Consider the following 24,124-nt stretch of genomic DNA (forward strand, 5'->3'; position numbering starts at 1 on the left):
GCTTGAACTCAACTTTCATTGCTTTAGTCCCAAAGAAGAAAGATGCTTCTTAACCAAAGGATTTTAGACCTATTAGTTTGGTGACTAGTTTGTACAAAATCATTGCAAATGTGCTGTCTCTTAGGATAAAGAAGGTGCTTCCCTCTATTATTGCACCCAACCAAGGTGTTTTTGTGGAGGGAAGACAGATCATCGATCAGATTGTCATTGCAAACGAGAGCTTGGAGAGCTTTAGGAAGTCAAAGAAGAAGGGAGTGGTTTGCAAATTGGATTTGGAGAAGGCTTATGACTTGGTTGATTGGTCTTTCTTGATGGAGGTGTTGAGGAGTTTTGGTTTTGGAGACAGGTGGTGTAAGTGGATTTGGGGCTGTGTTAAGACTTGTCATTATTCTATCTTGGTGAATGGGACAGTGGTTGACTTCTTTCTTGCGTTGAGAGGTCTAAGACAAGGAGATTCTCTTTCCCCATTTCTTTTCACCCTGATTGTTGATGTGCTTGGGAGATTGATCCATAGAGCAGACTCGAGGAATTTGATAAGAGGGTGGAGAGTAGGAAGGGAGGAGGTTCCCTTAACACTTCTACAGTTTGCAGATGATGATCCATAGAGCAGACTCGAGGAATTTGATAAGAGGGTGGAGAGTAGGAAGGGAGGATGTTCCCTTAACACTTCTACAGTTTGCAGATGATACTATCCTATTCTATGGAGGAAACTTCAATTGGATCTAGAATCTAAAGTTGACAATACAACTCTTTGAGCAGATATCTAACCTCAAGGTGAACTTTGATAAGAGTTGTGTGGCGAGAGTGAATGTGAACAAAAGGGACCTAAGGGAATTTGCAGGTGAGCTAGGTTGTGCAATTTCGGATTGGCCCTTGACATACTCGGGCCTCCCTTTAGGAGATAATTCAAAGAGTGTTAGTTTTTGGGCTCCGGTAGTGGAGAAGTTTGAAAAGAGGCTGGCGGCCTGGAAGAGAAATTATCTTTCTTTAGGTGGGAGAGTCACTCTCATTAGGTCTACCCTAGCTAACCTACCGGTCTACTATCTGTCGGTGTTTAAGATCCCCTCAAAGGTTTTCAATCTTTTGGAAAAATTAATAAGGAACCTTCTATGGGAGCTTGGAGAGGAGAAGAGAGATTATAGGGTGAGTTGGGAGGTGGTCATTAGGAGGTTTTGGGATTGGTAATTTCAAGAAAAGGAATATGGCCCTATTGGGAAAGTGGTTGTGGAGGTTTTCATTGGAAAGGGATAAATTGTGGACTAAGATTGTGGCTAGCATTCATGGGCTGGAAGGCAATGGCTGGGATCCTGGAATCTTGGCAAGGGCTTCAACTGCTTCTCCTTGGAAAATCCATTCACAATCTGCTTCCTGTTTTCTCCCCTTGGATCAGGTATGGTCTAAACTCTAGTAACTGAATAAAATTCTGGGAACAACTTTGGGTCGGGGATTCTCCTTTGAAGGACCGGTTTCCTTCCTTGTATGCTTTATCAGACTTGAAAAATGAACCCATATCTTCTTTCTTGGTCCCTTCAGCCTCCACTTCTGGCTTTGGATGGAACCTAGGCTTGCGTAGGGAAATTAGGGATACGGACATGGATAGTTTGGTAACTTTGCTAGCCTTCCTTGAGATTGTCTTCCTAAACCCTGCTAAGGAAGACACCAGATTTTGGATCCCTTCTAGCTTTGGTACCTTTTCTTGTGTTTCATTCTTTGAAACCTTAACTCAGCCTCCTATCTCCTTTGTGTTGTCTTTTACAGTTAAGGAAATTTGGAGTAGGCCTATTCCTCATCGGGTTGTTTTTTTTTTTGTTGGGAAAATTTCCTGGAAAGAATCAACACTTTAGACTTAAGAGAAAGATACCCAACTATTGTCTACTTCCTAATAGATGTGCTCTTTGTAAAGCTGATGGGGAATCTGGCTACCACCTCATGGTCTCTTGTAAGGTTGTTAAAACTGTTTGGGAGTGGGTTTTCTCCCATTTTGGGTGTTCTTGGTATCCTCTGGAGACTGTCCAAGGTTTGTTTTCTCATTTTTTCAGTTGGCCTAAGAAGCGAGGGAAGACTATGTGGAGGTGTATTAAGGCAGCGATATGCTGGTCATTGTGGGAAGAAAGAAACTCAGGCATTTTAAGGGTTGTCCATTGGCTAAAATCTTTGGAGTTTTCAGGTTTTCTTGTGGATGACTTGCTAAGAAACTGGAAAGAGATTGCTTCCAATGTTAGATGCAAGAGGACTCTTTGTCCGTTTTGGTCCCTTCCCCCTTCGGCTTTATAAAGCTGAATTTTGATGGCAGCAGTGTAAGGAATCCAGGGCCCTCTGGGATTGGAGGAGTCTTCAGGAATGAGGAAGGGATTGTTATTGCTTTATTCTCTGGCCCTATTGGAGGTGACTCTCTTAGGGCTGAGATCCTTGCAGCACTTGAAGGAGTTCGAAGAACCAAGGAATTAAATATCAGCCGTTTGATCCTGGAAGGTGATTCGAAGGTGGTGGTTAGTTGGTTGAAGACAGATGACAGTGGTTTGTGGAACTTTAACAATGAAAAAAAAGCAGTTCTTATGGCTGGGTAGGGACATTGAGATTCAGTACAGCTGGGTGAAGAGGAGTGCCAACTCATTTGCGGATGGGTTGGCCAAGCAAGGAGTGAATAGGGAGTCTGTTTTTTGGGCTAATTTTTAATCTTTTCTCTTTGCACTCCCTTTGTTTTCTGTTTTTGGGGATTTAAGATATTTTATCTCTCCTTTTGTATCCATATTCCCTCTTTTCTTTTAATTTAATGAAGCTGGTGTTATTGATAAAAAAAAAGTTTCAGAAGAACAAAAAGATGCCGACGTTGCTTTGTGCTTCCAATTCCTCTAACGTTTCAAGTCAAAATTCGCACCATTGTTCACTTTACTGCTCTTTGCCCAGTTGTTGGCATCCCCAGTTTCTCCTTCCATGCTCCTTTTATCCAGTAATGGAGCTCTAGGCATGGCTTCCATCCTTAGCCATTTGTGGGTTGCTTTGATCCTCTTGGATCTCCCACTGTTTGTCCATCTCTTCCTCCTCATCGATCAGATCCTCATCCTCCTCAAGTTCTCATAATTTTGAATTGCCTCATCCTTCTGATGGCTGGCTCTTTCATTCCCTTTTCCCTTAACAGATTCAGTTCCTTCGTCATTATGCCAGTTTTTGTGAATCCATTGATTTGTGCTGGCACGTGGCTCTATACGAATTGCAGGAGTGTAGGACTCATCAACAACCTTCCGGTTACCTGGGAAGGTGACAAACTTGTTTGCTGTTCTACCACCTTTATAGTTTGGGTTAACTAACCACTGATTTTTCCTCCTGTTCATGCTTGCGTACCAAAATCGTCGTGGCATCCACTGTCTTGGAAAGCGGTGTCCCACTCAAGATTTCTTCTTGGACTCTAGTACCCTCCAACCTTGGACCTGCTTGGCCTTTTCTTTTTCGGCAGTAGTAGTACATTGACCTGTCTTGTGACCCGCAACGCCACAGACCAGACAGAGGTTGTGTAAGTTTTCATAGATAATTTTGTAAGCCCTGGCTTTGATCGGGACCTCCAGTTCCAGTTTTTGAGAAATGTCAACAGTGACACAGACTCTTGGGAAGTGCATCCGGTCTAGGGTGAGATTGTTCCCGTCCAATTTGACAACAGGGCCAACTTCAGCTAAAATGAGTTCCAGGTAATCATATTCCTAGTATTAGCGCTTTCCCCAATTTAAGCTCCTGATGGGCAACAAACAACTCTGAGGACCCCATCAATGCCTGATCTCCCTGGATTTCCTAAGCTGCTTCTATCAAAATTCAGTTTTATTTTATGATAGAGTGCAGCTGGCTAGATTGCTCTTGTTGCGGAAGAATCTGGTATATGAGACCATCTTCTTATAATATCTTCCAGTGGAAACATGACAAAACAAGGGTCTTTACTCAATGAACCACCCCCATCACTACAGTCTCCACTATAACTTCTTTGCTATGGAATTCTTTCTTGGATATACAGAGCTCATTGTATTACTATTTGCATTAGCTCCCCTTTTCATAATAATAAGAATGGTGGTAATTGAAATGTGAATAGTTTTCCGACTGGTAAATCCCTTACAATTAGTTATATTCAGTTGCTTGTTAATATTTTTATTCTTTTTATTATTTCTTTTGTTTTATTGTTGTAATGAGGTTGGAAGAGGCACACTTGGTCTGATGGAGAAGGTAGATGAAAGATCCAAGGCATTAGAGTTCAATTCCTTCATTTATTAGGACTTTGAGGTTTTTCCTGTTCTGATGCCACTGACAGAACTGGCATTAAAACAGGAAAAAAAACGAAAAGAAAGAAATCTTATGAGTATACAACTCATTACTCTTGGTTACCTGCTTTCTATACTGTTACCCCCCTCAGGCTATTCAATTGTTAGTTCATCTGTCATGGACCTTGCAGATCTGGGAATCCGTTCACAATGGATATTAAAGATTTGGCTTCTCTAATATGGTGTTTTAGCAAGTAAGGTCCATCAGCATTTGAGATCATCCACCCTGCTATCACCACTTGTGAGTTGCCTTCCACAAAGAGTCCATTAAGTCAGAAGGTGGAACCAAGCTTTACTCCTTGTGCCATGCTAGAATTTTAGCCCTTGCACAGCCACCTTGGCCATTCAGCCCTGGGTAAACCAACAGAATCTGTTGCTTCTCTGAACACTCATCCGACACCTGACAATCCTAGGTTACTAGTGGAATAGCTGTCAAAGATGTATTAGAAGCTACTGCTAGGAGATGACTCCCATGCTTGAAACATTAAAGTCCTTTGTGGGGCATAACTTTCTACTTTTTTTTTTTATTTATTTTTATCAATAACACAATTCATTAATTAATCACAATAATTATTACAAAGAGGAAGACAAACTTTCTTATCTTCCAACTGCAGCTTGAGCCCCAAGAAAGGAAAAAGAAAGAGAGAAAGAGAAAAAATAGCATTACATCTGTGCCCAAAACATTGACTCCCTCTCCATCCCTTGTTTAGCCAACCCATCAACAAAAGAATTAGCTGATCTTTTTACCGAACTGATTTTAAATTCCATTTCTCGAACTGGCCATCTGAATTTCTTCCTCACATTATTGTAATTCCATAAGCCACTATTGTCTTTATTCAGTCACCCTACCACCATCTCCGAGTGCCATTCAATTATGAGTTTTCTGATATTCATCTCTTTAGCTTTCCGGACTCCTTCCATAACTGCATGGATCTCGGCTCTGAGAGAGTCACCCACTCCAATTGGGCCTGAGAACATGGTAGAAACAACCCCATTCTCATCCTTGAAAACATCCCCAATCCCTGATTGTCTAGGATTCCCTCTGCTACTCCCATCAAAGTTTAGTTTTATGAAACCCGCAGGTGGGTGGGGGGGGGTCCAAGACACACTAATTACTGTTTTGGTCTAGGTACAATTAGCAATCTCACCCCACTTCCTCAACATGTCATCCACTGTATAATCTGTGAATAGCTCTAGGGATTTCATCCACTGTACAACCCTTATATGGATCAGTGCCCTCAATTCTTCAGCACCTCTCTCTACTTCAGAGAAGATCATTGAAGTTTCTTTATTCCCATAAGGACCAACATACCGTAGCCCTCAATCCTCTCCACATAGTCCTTCCCATTTTCATATGTCACCTGAAAAAAGAAGAGTAAAATAGACTTTGCAAATTTGATGGAGGGTTCCAACTACACCCAAAGAGGGAGAAAGCCCACTCCCAAATAGACTTTGCAAATTGGCAAGACACCAGAAGATGAAAACCAGTCTCCCCATTAGCTTTATAAAGAACACACTAGTGAGGGGACAAACAAGTATTGAGTCTCTTCTTTTGGAGCAAATCACCAATGTTGATTGTTTCCAGAAAGGCTTCCCAACAAAAGCTACCAACCCTAGGAGAAATTGGTCTACACCAAACCTCGTTAACAGGGAAAGGGAGGGCTACAGGACTGGTGGACTGGCTTAAAACTTTGAAGAGGAGGCACAGGAGAATGAGCCAGTGGGGGTGGGGGTCCAGATTCTAAAGTTCACCTTAGTTGGGTCTAAGAAAATATTATCAAGAAGTTGAAGGAGACTCGAAATACTGTCAAGGTCTGAGTCTCTTACAGCCCTTCTCAAACCCAAATTCCACCCAAACACAAATGGAAGAGGAAGGGGTAATGAAAGAGGAAACTGGCTCATTTTTTAAATTAAATAGGGCATACAAAGAAGGAAATTGGTCCTTTAGAGGGGCACTCCCCACCCAAGTCTGTTCCTGGAATTTTATGGAGTTACCAGAATTCAAGTCATACCTGATAAGAGGGGAAAAGACTGGTAACAAATCATGAATGGCTTTCCAAGGTGAGACGCTTGTAGTTCTAGCTCGAATTCCAGCATCCCATCCATTTAGCTCCAACCCATGTATGCTTACCACTATTTTGGCCCATAATTTCTCCTTCTCTAGCGGGAACCTTCACAACCATTTCCCTAGAAGGGCCAAATTCCTTTTTCTAATGTTCCCAAGCCCCAAACCACCACTGTTTTTACTTTTGGTCCCCACCTCCCAGCTTACCCTATGGTCCCTCTTCTCTTTTCCCGGTTCCCAAAGGAAATCTCTCATCATCTTTTCCAATCTGTTAGAAACTTTTATTGGGATTTTGAACACTGAAAGGAAATAAATGGGCAAATTTGCTAGAGTAGCTTCAATCAGTGTCATCTTCCTTCCAAGAGAAGTAATTCTTTTTTCCAAGAGACAATTCTTTTTTCAAATTTTTCCACCACCGGATTCCAGAAACTGCCAGCTTCTTAGCATAGAATCCATAAATATTCCTTTAAATTTGCAATTTTGAAATGGTGGAGCTGTTTTCTTTTTACTTTTGCTTTGGATATAGTTTAGCTGAGATAGAGCTAAGGTCAAGTGGTTGCAACTGGCCCATAAATGCATTCTCGTATAATGCAGTGTACTTGATCTTTCTTCATGTGGGAAAAAGAAATAGAAATAAGGGAGCGGTAGGAAGGAAATTGATAAAAGGTTCTATAATCCAGAGATCTAGTAGGAACCCGGAAAGCTGCAATGTCCGATATCAAACCCAAGAGGCTCTACACTGTTTGTGATGCAAGTCGTTCTATTTCATTTCCGAGTTAATTCATGATTAAAATTTAAATTTTAAGGTAATAAAGACACAAAATAACAATAACATTGCTGCAAAGGGTAATGATCTCTCTGACACCACAATACTTGGGAAGCTTTCTTTATACAATTAATAGGTTTGCAGCTTGGGCAGGTCTCAGGTAAATTGGTTGAATTCAAGTATTCGATGTATAAATGCAGTGGATGATGATAGAAGCTGGTCACGATGCCAAGCTTTTGATGCTCATGCCGATGAAGCGAAGTGAGCGAGATGAGAAGAGGAACTCTATTATGTCTGTCTGCATATTTTCGATATAAAGTTGTCCGGTGAGAGGAGCTGGTTACAATCTAGTCTTCTTCCTTCTTTCTCTACAAGCAAAATTCCACCAAGCATCAATGCTTGACGGAGATCCAAATTCCTAAACATCTCTTCGCCTCATCATGTGATGAAGGGAAACTTCCTCATTTTTTCCTTATATTTTTTCTCTTATCCTAAGTCCCAAATATCTCATTGCCTCACCGTTGTTGTTTGTCTAGGTCTACCATATCAGGTCGCCGGTTCCACTCTTTAAAGTAACAAGATTATATATAATATATATTAAAAATATTTATAAAGGACTGAGCACCCCTACTTTTCCTTGATCCTTTCTGTTATTTTTTTCTGTTGATGGTAGCTCATTTACCAACATATAACATGCCAATATCTCTGTAGTCTGAACATCCTAAAGAGGAATTCTATAATATAGGATGTGTTTCTAATTGTTTTTTCCTTTTTTCATAATACTAGTTTAAGCCATAAGGCTATGTTTGGTTTGATAGAAAATAGTAGAAACATTTTAGTTGGTGAAACTTCACAAGTAATTTCAACAGTAAGTTATTAAGGAATTTTGCAAAATTACTTGAGAACTTTCCCTAACTTTCTCCTTCTCTCTTAGGCTCAGTTTGGAAGGAGTACAAATGCAAATATGTAGAGTGCAAAACCTTATCTTTTGTATATATTTGTACTGTACATATTTGTATTTGTACTCTTTCCAAACTAAGCCTTATTTTCTACCAAACCACAGCCTAAAAGAACAACACAAAACTAAGTTGTTGTAATAACAGCAAAATTTTACAACAATTGACTTAATCCTTCCACATCAAATCCATACAAAGGTCCTCTACACATTGGTTGACACCCATATTGGGTCATCCAACAAGTTCCTAAGCTTCAAAGAAATTGAAAAATCGCCTATTAACTCTTCCAAAGCTTCCAACATATCTTCTTTCCAAATGGTTATTATTCCCCCTAAAACACACCAAGAAGGGGCTAGAGTCTATCTCACTCCTCTTGACATTCACACTTCTTGCCCACCTTTTGTCAAGGTTTTTCTTTCTAGATGTAGTGCTTATAGTTTAGGATAATCAAGGTTCAAAATATCGTCACATATCGGTTTGTATCCGTCAATATGTATCGTATCGGAGCCTTTTTGATACACCCCTACAGGGGGGTGTAGGAGATCACCTAGTTGTATATGGAGTTTTTTCCTTTAAGCTCAGTTTGGAAGGAGTACAAATGCAAATATGTAGAGTGCAAATACATACAAAATACAAGATTTTGCACTACATATTTGTGTTCGTACTCCTTCCAAACTGAGCCTTAAGAGAATATATGAACACCCTATGACATATGAGATATGGTCAGGTAAGACATCACCTAGTCCCAGGAGACTTATGTGAGGGGTTTTAGCGATATTCTGCACTTGCTAGGATGGTGGGTCTGACTTAACTAAGAATATGAGCCAAGAATCCATTATGTGGGGGCCATATGTCTTAGAGGCTAGAAGAATGATTAGAAACCATTATGTGAGGTCAGCTAGAATTTGGTGGGACCCCAATCCCTACTAGAAATCCTTCCAACGGGGTTTCTGTCTCTTACCTAAGGGAGTATGAGTTTCGAAAGGATTAGTGAGAGGCAGGTACCATTGTGATTATAGGCCTAGATCAAATGGTTTAAAATGAATAGAACAACGGCTAGCTAAAATCAACAATTTTTGTAGATTAAAATGAGTAACATGAACCCTCTAGGCTCTAGCAAAAATTCCGAATACCAACCATTTGACTGGACCATATTTCCTTGATTAGTTGAGGAATTTGTGAATAGTTTTCAATTCTGAGAAATCGGTCTACATTCTTTCGCAACCTGTCCTAGTTGCCAAGTTAGAAAATGCGGACATTGAAGAAGGGTTTGCATAGGACAGGTGGAAGGACGATGATATGCAGGTCAAATGTTACATGTTAATCACCATGAGCCAACATGAAGACATGGGGAATGTGTAAAGCATCCTCCAACACCTACAAGAGTTGTATGGTGAGAGGATCCAAACGACAAGGTATGACCGTATGAGATATATAATAGCCTGTTCCGAATGAGGATGTTCAAAGGACAATTTGTCAATGACCACTATCTTAAGATGATATACCATATTGAACGACTCTAAAGGATTGGATTCATTATGGACAATGACTTGGCTAATGACCTGGTATTTTAGGTGGTATTTGATAAATCTGAAATTTAAAATTTGAAAAGTTAAAAAGATATTATTTGTATCTGAAATATGAAAAGAAACATAGATGCTTTTCTATTTTTTATAGGCTCTGAATGGATAAATTTATTTGTGTTGGATAAACCTTCAATATTTGAAATTCTTTGATTTTACTATTTTACCCCTCAATGGCATACTATTTGATAAAAATTATAAAATTGAAAATAATATTAAAAAATATGAATAAATTCCAAGGACTCCCACCTCCTCTTTATTCCCATCCCCATGGCTGATGAATAAATTCTTGAACTTCACTCCCATGTCCCTTAACACTATGACATAGTGGGACATTAGTTGGGGCTAGTGCTTATTATGTTGTCTGGTCTACGGAATTCGTTGGAAGCTTTGCTTGGAAGAGGGGAAGAAGGCATAGATGGACAAAGTGGAGAAGATGGAGCCCTGACTCGTTCCCATTCTTGACGACGAAGAGAGGAAGTTGGTTCTTGAGCATCAACAGGTTGCGTTGGATGTAGTGGCGATCAGAGGAGGAAGCTTGTCATCGGAGAGGAGAAAATAGATTGTCGTTGCTTTGTAGCGGTAATCGAAAACAAAAAAGTAGAGGAAGGTAGAAGCCATGGGACCAGAAAGGAGGAGGAAGAAAAAGAAGTAGTAGCTCGCCGTCAGAGGAGAAGGCTTGCCGTTGGAAAGGAGAAAATAGATTGTCACTATTGAAAGTTGCAACGACAATCGAAAACAAAAATGCAGAGGAAGGTGAGCCACGAGACTAGAGAAGAAGAAGAAGATAGATTGTTGTCGGAGAGGAGAAAATAGATTGCTGCTGTTGAGAGTTACAGTGACAATTGAATGGTGCCTATCAAAGGAGGAAGCTTGCTGCCACTAGTTTGCCGCTGCGTCAAGTGGAGAAGATGAATAGTGCTCGAGAAATGCATGTTTAGTTCAGAACGTTGTAAGGGTATTTTGGACTTTCGACCAGGTCTGAAATGCATTTGACTGCGTTTTAGTGCTTGGCCTATCTCTTATTAATTCATATATGAAAATTTATTTCAGATCCAAATTCAGATGCATTTCTAAACAACTTTGACATTTGGAAAGTAATATTTTCAGAATTTAGAGGTTTGAAAAGTGTTATCAAACGTCACTGTAGTCTCTCCTTTATTTGTTGTCATAGTTTGTGATGAACTTTTGTATGAATAAGATGGATTGCTCACTCTTTGAGCTTTTGAACATGGTCATTTTAGAGGGTATAATCAAAAAGACCAATGGGAAGGATATGATCCTTGTTGTGGATCCTCTTCCAAAGGAAAATTCAAGAAGTAGGCACCAAAGGAGATGCCAAGAAGAAAGAGATGAGTATTTACTGCGGGAAGAATGAGCATCGGAAGAGGAATTGCAAAGAGTACCTTGCTAGTTTGAAAGACAATGACAAATCTTCAGAAGGTAAGTCAATTATGTTCATGTTTGAAGCTAACTAGGAGTGGATCAAGCCGAATAGCTAGCTATTCAAGCTCGGATCGCCAAGGTAGTAAGAGGCTTGAGCTCGAGCTCAACTTAAGAAAAATGTTTTATAAAAATAAAAAAATTATATATAAAAATTATTTTTATTTGATACATAATAAAACTAACAATTATAATAATTAGTTATTATTATATATAAATAAAAATATTATATATATTATTTTCTATAATTTATTATTATGTTTGTAGCTATTCGAGCCGACTCGCGAGCCTCATGAGTTGAGCTTTATTAGGCCCAAGCTCGGCTCGATTAATAAACGAGCCTATAAATTGGGCTCGAACTCGGTTGAAAACGAGTTGAGCCAAGCTTTTCATGAACCGAGCTCAAGTAACTCGTGAAGAGTTCGGCTCATGACCACCCTAAAAACTAATATTACAATTAACAATAGTTCTACATGGATCGTAGGTTTTGCATGTACTTCATATGTAGCTATTAGAGCTGACTCGTGAGCCTCACGAGTCAAGCTTTATTAGGCCCAAGCTCGACTCAATTAATAAACGAGTCGAGTCAAACTTTTTACGAACTGAGCTCGAGTAGGTCGTGAAGAGCTTGGGTCATGGCCACCCCAAAAGCTAATATTACAATTAACAATAGTTTTACATGGATCGTAGATTTTGCATGTACTTCACATGTTTGTGTGTCCATGCTGGATCTAAGAAAGAGTGGGAGATTGAGGAATGGTGAGTTGACCCTACGAGTGGGGGATGGAGCAAGAGTTGTTGCGTTAGCTGTAGGGACTTGCAGCTTACCACTATTGTCTAGATTGAACTTAGAGCTCCATAATTATCTTTGTGTGACTGTAGCTATGAGAAATTTGATTTCATTGTCGGTCTTAGATAGAGAAGGTTGTACAATAACTTATAAGGACAAGAGTTGTTCTATTTATTTGGGAAATAAATTTTATTATTTTGGCGCATTGATTGATGGTTTGTATAATCTTAACTAATGTTGGATCCTTAACTAATGTTGAACATGATCAAATTGTTTCGTTCCAAAGAGACCAAGAGATGACATAAATCCAAAAATATTTGTGGCACTTGCGATTAGGTCATATAGAAAAGGACATAAAATAACTAAATTACCCTTTATACGATATGGGGAGAGGATTGTAGATGTAAGTGGGCCCCTAGACGTAAAGGCTAGAGGAGTTTTCACCTATTTATCACCTTGATCATTTACGGATGGATCATGTGTATCTTATGAGACACAAGTTTGAAGGCTTAAAAAAGTTCATAGAGTTTAGAAATATATAAGGTAGAAAAGCAAATTGGTAAGAGTATTAAGGTACTTTGATTAAATTGAGGAGGTGAATGCCTTGGAACAAATTTCTTGAATCATTTGACGGGGAATGTAATAATCTCATAGTGGACTCCACTGGGAACACTAGAATTAAATGGATTTTTTGAAAGGAAAAAAAATCTATCAAGTTGTTCTACAATGCTTAATGCTTAAACACACCCAATACTAGAGACTTAAATGGACCAGAACAACATAGAAAACAAAGCACACAATGGTGTAAAATGGAGATGATAATATTCAATCTCACAATTTACGTAAGATGATTTGAGCTCCATGTTGAGGATGAAGACTAGCAACTGTGTGGGGTGCATGAGTGTAGGAGGGTGAGAGATGGAATGAAAAATGTTGCAGAATCAGTGTCAAAGCCATCTTTGCTTCTTTCATTGCAAAATTCTGCCCGATGCAAATTCCAGGGCCCCAACTAAATGGGAAGAATGAGAGTTGATTCTTTGTTGCTTTTGAAACTCCCTCTGAAAATCTTTCTGGCTGAAATTCTTGTGCATCTTCCCCCCAAAGTTCATGACTGTGGTGAAGGAGAATTATTGGCAGTGAAAGATGCACTCCCATTGGGAGACAAATATTGCCCAGTCTCACCTCCTTGTAAGTGTGTCGACCAAAAATAATAACTGGTGGATACAATCTAAGAACTTCATACAGAATCATGGTCACCTGCATAGAATTGAAGATGGAAAGTATTGTCAAAAGAAGTTTGTTAACTTTCTAATATTATGATAGACTCCCTATACTGAATGCAAATTTTCAATAATCCATTAGGGGAACAGAGAGAGAGAGATTACAATTTTTAATTGGTTCAAACCATCAAAATCTGGTTTGTTTTTTCCAAAGACTTGAATGACCTCTTCCCTTGCCCGCGATTGCCATTCGGAATGCATGCTCAACACAACCATTGTCCAGGTAAGAAAAATTGCCGTGGTCTCTCGTCCTGCAAAGTAGAATAGTTTGCACTCCTCTATCACTTCATCAATACTCATGTCAACATTCTTAAGATTTCCATGTTCTTGGATCTCTTTAAAATTGGATTCTAATAGCAACCCCAACAAGTCATCTGTAGTGGTTTCTCCCATTTTTATAGCGTTTTCTCTTTTACTGACGATTCCCTCTAGTATTGTTCTCAGTTCTCTTGTAGTTTCTTTCATCCTATTGTTCCCTTTTGTGGGAAGAAACCTACATAAAGAATCAAATAATGGCAATAAAGAAACTTCATGATTAGCTTAAACACCCTGTAATGCATCTAGGCATCTGGCTAGTGCAACTGTTTTTTATTCAAATGCACTTATCTGTTCCAATATATCATTTTAGGGTATCACATGAAAGAATATCTACAAATAATACCCCTTGTTCATACATTATTTCAATTTGAACATCTAGTGAAAATATACAATTGAAGTAATTAAACAGCTACACAGTTTCATTACTCATTAAATTGGATTTTTTTTGTCTTTCTAGAAATGGTTATCATCTGAAAAATGAGAGACCTGTGAGGGCAATACCAATATTTGATCACTGTTAAAATATAGAGATCAAGGAATATTTGTAAAGAAAAGAATTCTCTTAGAATTAAGAAGTGTGCATCAACCATTTGCAGTTTTGCAACAAATATGATTTTCACACATTTATTTTGTCCATCAAAATAAACTTATGCATTATATGTAATAATATTGTGTTTATATCAATAATTTAAGCATGTTGGATTATTGAAGCTCAATGTTTTCGAATGGCCATTGACCCAGCGGTCGGACTGTTTGGCCTGGGAACCGTTCAGACAACCAGTTCTGTTTTACTTTAAATCTAGTCCCTGGCCAAAAACCATTGAATTGGTTAACAATCTGCTGATCCGGACGATTAAACCATCGACTTGTTCAACAGTTTTTGGCCTTTTATCTTAATTATTATTTTTTTTAATTTTTTCATTGAAATGGGCCATCCGATTGGACCGAATGGTCAAATCATCAACCCAGAAACCACTGGCCAGAACTGTTCCACTATCCACAAATTTCCAAAAGCGTGTTAAAAGTTAAAACCAATTGAAATGGTTAGCCTACCTGAAACCTGGGATACAAGAATACATAGCAGACTGGATAACAAGGTTGACCTGTTCATTCAGGAGCTGAAATACCCGCCTCCCTTCTTCGTAGCTGCTACCAAATGCTGCCCTTGAGATTATGTCTCCAGCTAAACATTGGAGTTCAGGCTGCACATCCAATTCACATGACCCTTTAGATGCAATTAGGCTGTCCCATCTTGTGACCAGATCACTGCAGCTAGCATAAAATGCTGGCAACATTCGCTGTAGAAACAGCAAGGAAAAACAAATAAAATCACAATTGTTGTCATATTAGCAAGAAAAGTTGAATGCAAAGTCATTGGGAGAAGAAACTATGGCATTTCCTCCCTTTATCTTGTTTAAAATTAAATAAAAATATGTAATTTATTCAGTGTTTTCGAGCTGTTGTTGATTCAGACAGTTGGACCGTTCGGTCCAGGAATTATCCAAGCAACTAGTTCTATTTCACCCTTGACCTATTCTTTGGCCAAAAATCATTGATTTGGTCAATGACCCACTGATCCGAGCGATCGATCCATAGACCTGTCCAACCTAGATAATGGTTTTTAGTTTTATTTTATTTTATTTTAATTTAGAAAGGGCCGTTTGTTTGAACTGAACAGTCAAACTGCTGACCTAGAAACTGTGGCCAAAGCAGTTCCGATTCTGAGTGGGTTTTTAAAACATTGAATTTATTAACTAATTTTAGCAGTAGCTGTATTTAAATAGACTAAAAAAGAAAATTATAATAAAAAAACAACCTTCAACTTCTCAAGATAGAAGGTACCGTTGATAAGCTTTCTATGTTTAACCCATTTTTCTCCCTCATAGCTTAGAAGTCCTCTTAGAAATGACTTGGTTAGTGGATTTGGTTTGGGCCTCTCGAAGTGTCCGAACTTTGTAAACAGAATTTCCTTTATTAATTCTGGGTCGGTAATATAGACCCTGGGAGTTCTTCCAAACCATGAAATCGACATTCTTCCTGCATTTTGCAATAGTTAGTATTCCGATATTTACAAGCACAAATCAAAATAATTTTTCAATTGAAAATAATGTATGATTAATGGGAAGAAATAAATGATAATTATTCAATTTTAGTCAATCCATTCAGAATTTAATTCTCTTAAAATTTGCAACTGGAGTTCCTCAAAATGCATTGAAGTTCTATCAAGGCTGTTCTACTTATGAAATTTGAGAGGAAGTTATTGAGGAATTTCGCAAGTTTTCTAAAGAACTTTCCCTCAACTTTTTGTTCTCTCTTATTTTCTGTCAAACCAAACACAGCTAGCCTGAAGGTCTTTAATTTGCTTGTCCAGTTAGGAAGCTGAAGCTCAGTGTGGTATTTCATACTGAGTTATAGTTACGTGAGCTCAGAATTTCTTAAGTGGTGATGTGCTCAGAATTTCTGAAGGGGCTATTTGATAACAGCTGAAGTAGCTGAACTGAAGGGGCTATTTAATAATTAACCCGGCTTCAACTTAAGTCATTAAGAAGATCACAACCTGCTTAATAATGTGTTCATTAAAAAACAAAGCAACAAGTAATTCAATTCAGCCACTTCATCTGTTATGAAACCACCCAAGTCAAATAGACTGAATATGGGAAGTAGGGCTCAACTCTATATTGTGTCAGTCGCAATTCAATCAGTTCTATGGCTGTCAATGGGTCAGATCATGATCCCACTCTTACTATAAGCCAGATATGGATCTCAAATGGTAAATTTGTTTGTAATTGGATCAAATCCAAATCAAACTTTGTTGGGTTCATCATGTAAGAAGCATTTGGATCTTTAGAGTTAAACATGAGAGGATGTGACTATGCAAGAAGACCCTATCAACAGTACTGGATTAGTTAATTCTTCTGCTTCAAAATTCAGTTCTCAAGGAATCCATCCTATAGTTTTACTGAAGCTTGAACTGTTGTTTCTTGTATATTGATTTAATGCTTACATTACTGAGGGTCCATTTGGTTTGCAGGAATAGGGGTCTGGAATCGGAATCAGAATGAACTATTCTGATTTCAACTGTTTGGTTGGGTGGAATTGAAATTTCATTCCCATTCCTGCTGGAATGGCATTCCCTCATTTGAGGGAATGGCCATTCCCTGCCCCTCCCTTGTGAATGAAATCCCATTTCTGCTGATTTTAATTCCTATTCTCATTCATGTATGAGCCAAATAGACTATGGGAATGGATCACTCTGACAGAAAAAAAAAGAAAAGAATTCCGATAGAGAAAAAAAGAAAGAAAGAACCAAATTCTTATTCCCATTCGTGTTTGGTTGATTGATTCTCATCAAAATGATCTCTTTATTTGAGATAGAGAAAGAAAGGAATTGATTTTAACAAGGTGATAAAACTTCATATGGGAAAAGCATATTATTGACTTGAATAATCTTGTAAAGGAAATGTTGCTTTGGCTTGGCTTTTGAACAAGATGGGTGGAGAATTTACAGTGCATATATAAGTGAAATATTTTTGTACTAATAATCCTCTTTCCCCTTACCTCTACTCTTGAGCCAAGCTCTTCATCAGCAATTTCTAACATATAAATGAAATCTATTTGAAAGGATTGTGGATTTGTAGGTAGTGTGGAGAATGGAATAGGCCAGCCGTACAGGATGGTGCTGGGCCAGATCAGGTGGGTGGGCTGTTTTGTAATGTTCAATTGGTGGGGCCTTTATATTTAGGGACAGATATTAGACATGGAACTGTGGTCCCCTTCCCTCTGTCGTTGACATGTGACAGGTTGAGTGAGGTTCTAGGCCCAAGAAGACTGAGGGTCCAGCCTGAGTCTATGGGATCAAGCACACTGGCTTAGGGAGGAGGAATCTTTTCTGCGCAGTCATGGATGGAGTGCAGGATAGTCAGTCTGAGCCTTACACCACCGGTCGTGGAGTCGAAGTTGATGTGGAAATGGAGAGAATGATGGGTTTATTTTCATGGGCAGAAAAGGGAATGCCAGGAAACATCTTCCGACCGATAGAAGAAGAAGATGCAGCTAAAAAGAAATGAACTAATATAAATTAGCGAGAATAGGTGGATGTACGGGTTTTGTTAAGCCAAAGTTAATAATTATTTATATTCGTTACTACACTAATATAAATCAAATTACCACGTAAGATGAGCATAAGTCAAATTGGTATTTAGGTTTTTACATTCAATCCAAATCTATAAGCAGCCCTGAAAAATAAATCTGTGATGTGTTTTCATTATGTCATGTTACCAAAATTTCACCAAACGGTTGGTTTTGGGACTAATTTATGGCATTCCTGATTCTTGAAACCTGAGCTGGTGGCAAGTTATGGACAGGAGTCCTAGAATTTTCTCAGATATCCTGCTTGGTCTGTTTCTGTTATGTTGCCAAAGTAAAGAAAAAAATTAGAAATTATGTCATTGTTGTTTTCTCTCACCATTGCTGTATTTGGTTTGACAGAAAATTGAAACAGAAGCAGAAAATTAAGGGAAAACTCTTGGGGAATTTCACAAATAGTCCCTGAAGAACTTCCCTCCAAATTTCTGATTCCCATTTATTTTCTATCACAGAGAAAACAAAAACATTTTGGAATACATACCGTAATTCTGGATGGTTTGATGAACGAAAGGGATGACACGTGGTACGATGTTGTGAGAGAGGCTGATGGGCTTGGCCATAGCTTCCTTCTTCAACCTCGTCTCCTCCCTCAAGTTGCCAAACAACAACCTGTAAGGATGTCCCTTGATGCCTTGCTGCTTCAGACGCTGCTCCAGCTTCTTTGGTCTCCACCATATCCAGTATAAAACTATGGCGACCCATGATAATATCAAAACACTAGAGATTACAACCCAATCCATGAACTCAAGTTCTCCCATATCAGAGAGAGAGAGAGAGAGAGAGAGAGAGCAGGTTCTTCTTGCAGTGATGATACTTCAGGCTGGTCTGGCATCAATAAAGCAGATACTATCCATCAATATCTCAGATATCTGTTTTTCTCTTCAATGCTAAGAACTTGTTCGACATATTGCAAGGGAAGGTTTTTCCATTGGCACCTTCACCACAAAGTTCAAAAGGATAACGTAAGCAGTGAGGTCGTCTCAAAGCCTGCCACTTTCTTCAAGTAGAAGAGTTGCACTGCAGACTCCAATCTTAAGCCTTGGCCAATAACGGAGATTTGTGTGATTTTTAAGAGTCAAACATCAGCCTACCACCAACTAGCCCAATTGATATTCCATATGCAATTAATGGGTGGTCTCTGGATAATGTCGATATGATCATCATTGATATTTCATATGCAAAATTAATGGGTGGTCTCTGGATAATATCAATATGACTCTTTGTTAGTGGGTTTTCATATGAACACATTGTCACATTATTCGAGTGTGAAAAGACAAGAATCAACACAATTAGTGTGATGTGCTCAAATCAGTCCCTACTTGGAACTTGGAAGAGGGGGGAGAGAGAGTAAAGGTGGGATTCAGTGCTGATGAGGTAGGTCCACCGATCATTTTGTCACCTTCTGTTTGAGAATTCCAATTAAATTGCAAACTGTGGATGTTAGTAACATGGCTGCCCCAGTGTAACGAAGTTACAAGAATCCATAGATTGATACAAGTAACTATATGGGATCTTAGGCCACAGCTGGATAGATTTTGTTAGTATATGTAAATGGATAAAACATATCATCTTAATTATATAGAATATTGGGATTAATACATTAAGGACAATTTTATGGGGACAGACTACAAGAAAAATAATAAGTATATGCATGCAAAAATGCCTCTAAAACTCCAAAAGGAATGCCTCCAACTGCGCAGTCTCTGAAAGTATTAGAGATACTTGAATATCTTTAGGCTCGTTCTTTTGCTGGGAGTATATATTTACCTAGTTAACACTTCTCCGGTAAATGAATTTATTCATGTTCATTTTTCCTCTCTTAGTTTTAATTTGTGTGTTAACAAGGGCATTTTAGTCCCTTACTAGTTTGGGTAACTTCCCTCCTCCATTTGAAAATGATTGATCCACCTGCAAGAAGGGTAACATTTATCCATGAAACTAACCCAAAAATTTATCCAAAACAAAATGCATTTTCTGTGAGCCTTGTTGTTCTCTATAAAAGAAAGTGGGGAATTTAGTCAACTTTCCCATTAACTAAAAAGTGGGGAATTTGGTCAACTTTCCCCTCTTTTTACAAAACATAAGACATGCAATAAAAATGCTTACAAATGTAATTATAGAGGCACTTACCACTACTTTTAGGCTTCTGATCATGGTTTTCAAAACTGGACCGGACCGGACTATCAAACTGGAAAAATTAGGAACTGGTTAAGTGATCAGTTCTATTTTTTCTCAAAATCGGATATTTGTAAAAAAAATGTTGATTTGGTCAGCAAACTGTTGACCCAGGCGGTTGAACCGTTTGACAGTTTTTATTTTTTTATTTTTTTGTCAAAACGGGCCAACCGTTCGGTTTGAACAGTTGGACCGTTTGTCCTGGAAACCGGACCCCTGACCAGTTCGGTCTCCAGATCGGTTTTAAAAACCTTCTGATGCAAAAAAAAAAAAAAAAATCCTGTAGAGATTGTCAGAAATGCCTCTATTGTGCACAATTTAGAGACACTTTAATGGCCTTTAATAGTTTTTTTTTTTTTCTTTTGCAACAGGGTAAGATTATCTCTTCCTTCTTTAGAGGTACTTTTGGCTGCCTCCAATTAACTATTTTTTTAATTAATATTTTATCGTCAAAATAACAATAAAAAAAAGATTTATATGCAACCAACGATGAATTTTTGTATTCAACCAATAGTGAGTCTTTACAAAAAAAGTAATAAGTAAAGAAAAAAAAATGAAATGCACTAAAAATCCCTTTCATCTACTCATTTCCTTTGTCCAAAACCTGAAAAGCGTGTAAAATGTCTAAGATGATGAAGGAAATGCAATAGCTCTTGCCAATTCCAGGTCTTTTCCAATCTGTCATTGAGCAAAACACTTTATTCAACCTGCAATATAGATGGGATTTTCATTTAAGGCCGCTCCAGAGGTATGATGTTTCTTGTTTAATATTTAAATTCTCTTATCATCCGTAGATATTCTATATTCCATTTCTCAGTTTTTTTTTTTTTTTCTTGTTAAATAGTCGGGTAGAATCGACTTCCTAACCATCTGAAGATGAAATTTGTGCTGCCTAGGCATACGAATATTGTGAAATAATCTGCCCTTTTCTCTTTCTCATTCTTTTTGAAGGCATTGCTTATTGTATGGATATGTTATTCTTCTCTTCTCATGCCTAATTCCACGTGGTATAATGACTAAATTTTTTGGGTTTGATGACTGTGTGCTTTGCATTAGATAGCTAGACGCCCCCTTTCTTAATTTATTATTGTTTTTTGGGAAACCTACATGTTATAGTCCAGCCTTGATTTAATCGTTTCTTTTTTAGGATGGTTAATGATAGATATTTTTTATTCAATTTAATGGGTAGAATTTGTCATTTACCATGTACCGTGTTTACTGTTTAACATTCTCCGGTACAATCTTTTTGAGTGCTTAATTTATATTATGTGTTAATAATTTTCTTGTTCTATGAATAATTTCAATTTCTTCCATTTTCTCCATTCTATCTAATTTGAAAGCTTTCAATAACTTAAGCCTAAAATTTATTAAACTACCCTTGGAATATTGTTAAAGTAGAGACTGCTTTAGTCAAGTGCTTATCGGGTGCCTAACACCTTCCCACACCATAACTTTCCCTAGGCCCTAAGAATCTTATTCCAATTAGACCAATGAGTCATCAAGAAAAAAAAAATATATATTTCTTGGAAATCTTAAGTTTTCCTAAATTTTCATTTCCCAAAAATTTAAGTGGCAACTTCATTGTCTCTCCAGTTTGGATAACCACAAACAGTGTTTGGTTAATACATGCCTCAACTGTCAAATGTAGTCAATTCATCATTTTGGGTATTTGCCTCCTCATTGTTCAAAACCTTAGAACCTTATATAGATTCACCCCAAAGATCTAAAAATTTATCTCTTTGAATTTTAAAGAGAGACTAACCAAATTTTATGTTCAAGAACACTTAAGAATTAGACATAATCTAGCCATTAGTCTCTAATGTTTAGTTTTACCAAGATTGATCAATACTGAGTTTATTGTGACTAAGCTTATGATTTACAGTTCCTAGATCAATGCTTTCATATTAGCCTTGCTTCATCTAGCACTTGTTAATCATTTTTAACTCAATAAAAACAATTGTACATTTAGCACAAACCATTAGTATTTGTTATTATCAAAGTATAGAGTCAACACCTTGAGCTCTAACTAACTAAACTAGACTAGCCTAATCTTAGAGATCTAGTTCTTAGGTTACATGGACCTAAAGATGAAAAATCTAAGTTTGAAAGCTTAATGAAGTGATTTTAGACCCTTGGGAATCATACTTTCGAAGTTTCTAAGGTTGAGAACTATTAGTAGTCAACTGCCTTGACAGTAGAGACTGATGTCACCTAGTATTTACCTAATATTCAACTACTCATAAATGTATAGTCTCCTACCTATGACCATCGAGGCTAATTTCAATTAAAAACTACTTGATAGTTAACAATAAGAATTTGATAGTTGATTATATCTAATAGTCAAGACTGAGTATTTGCTAGTAGCCAACTATTAGGAAGTTGTCCAATGAAAAAAGATTCCTTCTTGCTCATAATAGTTGTCTATTAGCTCATGATAATCAACTATTTGGTAAAAAATCTGATTGTTTAAAGGCATAACAGCTCTTTTCTCTTCTAATAAGCATTCAATATTATTAGAAACTTGCTCTAAACATTTCCAAGTTTGGTTTAATCCCTTCCCAATGAATCTATAATGGCCGCTTGCTCTTAAGCACTACAAATCAAAGTTTTTAGATTAAAATATAAAAGAGATTGAATTGTGAAATTTTCCAATTAAAAAGAGTGGTGAGAAAAACTTATGACCGTTGGGCTTAATTGTTTTTCACTAAAATTTCTCTTATCTCTTCAAATGCTTGAACCTGTAGTTGTGTGCGTACTTTTACATATATTTTAGTTTGATTGAATTGATTTTTATTAGCTTATCTAGAGGCATTTGTTTATTATATTTGTACTTTACATTGTTATCATCTTATTGTAATATGTGTTCAAGTGTGAATACAATCAAATGTCTGATTAGCACTTGCAAGTCCAACTATTCAAGTTTGGTCAACACTCAAAAGTTCAATAGTTTAGATCTTGTTAGCACCCCTAAGTCCAATTATGTAAGGTCTGATTGACACTCGAAAGTCAAATTATTGTAATATTTTGTTGGCACCTGGAAATCTAGTTAATATAGTAAAATTTCTCAATAGGTTGATTGGGAATATGACGAAGGCCTGAGTTTAGCCAAACCTCTATAAATCTATGTATGCTTTACTTTATTGCAATTGTTTGCTTGTTTATTTATCTTGTTAACCACATCATACTACATTACACACACAACCTTCCATTCTCACCAATTTTGCATTCAATGCCTTAAAAGGATTTAATTGGAGGAAATCCTTTTAAAACCCAATTCACCCTCCCCTTGGGTTAGGATAATTGGGTAACAAGTGGTATTAGAACAAGTTCACTAATAGATTAGCTTACTAGGTGATTTAAATGGCCACCCAAGTTAACACCTACATAGAGGGTAGTCTATCTTTATGCCTCCATTTTTCAATGAAGTTTATTATAACTATTGAAATGTGAAAATGAGAGTCTATCTCATCTCTCTTGACAATAAGCTTTGGGAAGTAGTGGAGAATGGACCATATAAGCCTAAAAAAAAGAGTGATAGAGAATTCCTTATCAAAATGGACTAAGGATGAAAAAATATCTCATTAAATGCTAGGGCTATGAATGTTCTCTATTATGCATTGGACCAAAAAGAGTTTAATAAGATTTCAAAATTAGTTTAATAATGCATAAACTTAAAGATATTTGATATGAAACCCCAAGAGTTTATCATTGATGACCTTCTTTGTTTTATAGATAACATAGGTGGATTCAAATCACCTAAGAATAACTATATGGAGGACATATCAACAAAATGTGAAGCATTCTTAGGACCAAAATCCTTTTAAAGGAATGGTAAAGAAAATTGTGTTTCTAGAAAACTGGCCACAATTAGTAAAAGATTAAAGTCAAGATTATTATACCATAAGATAAAATCAAAAGCATAAAAATCATCCAAAACTGAACAATAAAAAGAAATAGCTAAAAAGTGAGTCACAAAGGAATATGTTTGCTTAATTTATTAGAACATTACATCAAGAACCCATAGTAAGTAAATGGCTTTATGGTAGAAGGATATTATTGCACTTGGTATAGAAAGAATGCTTACATTCATAGAAGTATGATGTTTTTAAGTGCTAGCCATTATGGACATATCAAGTAACAGTCACCAAAATCTTTGTAGGCTTTCTAAAGAAAGACAAAGCATATGCAAAAGGGAAGAATAGTCAACAAAAATGAGGTTTGATCAAAACTTCAAGCCGACTTGTTATGTTTCAATGCTTAGATAGTAATTTTCAATGCTGATGATGAGGTAACTTGCCAAT

General features: G+C 37.4%; 2 protein-coding genes across 11 annotated transcripts in view; one reads left to right on the forward strand and one right to left on the reverse strand.

Annotated features, from left to right (window-relative positions):
• LOC148862145 (uncharacterized) overlaps window positions 1-18,956 on the forward strand; it is a 28,445-nt gene extending 9,489 nt beyond the window's left edge. For 3 of the 9 annotated variants that reach the window (XM_088986280.1, XM_088986286.1, XM_088986288.1), the window contains exon 4: window positions 7,286-7,890. The gene's annotated coding sequence lies outside the window, so the exon portion shown is untranslated. Of the gene's footprint in view, window positions 1-7,276; window positions 7,891-10,059; window positions 10,890-13,959; window positions 13,975-18,100 lie in introns of those variants that run through there. The other 6 variants (XM_088986287.1, XM_088986282.1, XM_088986283.1 and 3 more) reach the window with 5 other exon arrangements.
• On the reverse strand, window positions 12,569-18,406 carry LOC148862146 (cytochrome P450 CYP72A616-like). Of its 2 annotated transcripts, none has more exons than XM_088986289.1 (5): window positions 18,130-18,406; window positions 15,319-15,539; window positions 14,556-14,800; window positions 13,290-13,677; window positions 12,569-13,161 (listed from the first exon to the last, which is right to left on the reverse strand). In XM_088986289.1, exons 1-5 carry the CDS (start codon window positions 18,404-18,406, stop codon window positions 12,736-12,738), a joined length of 1,557 nt encoding a protein of 518 aa, XP_088842415.1. In that variant the 3' UTR covers window positions 12,569-12,735. The 2 variants fall into 2 exon arrangements, with proteins under 2 accessions (XP_088842415.1, XP_088842417.1); XM_088986291.1 differs by having other exon boundaries at window positions 15,345-15,539; window positions 18,130-18,268.
• Window positions 18,957-24,124: the final 5,168 nt, after the last annotated feature.

This window comes from Nelumbo lutea, chromosome 4, assembly GCF_056320005.1.
Source record: "Nelumbo lutea isolate HS-2025 chromosome 4, American lotus-T2T, whole genome shotgun sequence".
NCBI classification, from domain to species: Eukaryota; Viridiplantae; Streptophyta; class Magnoliopsida; order Proteales; family Nelumbonaceae; genus Nelumbo; species Nelumbo lutea.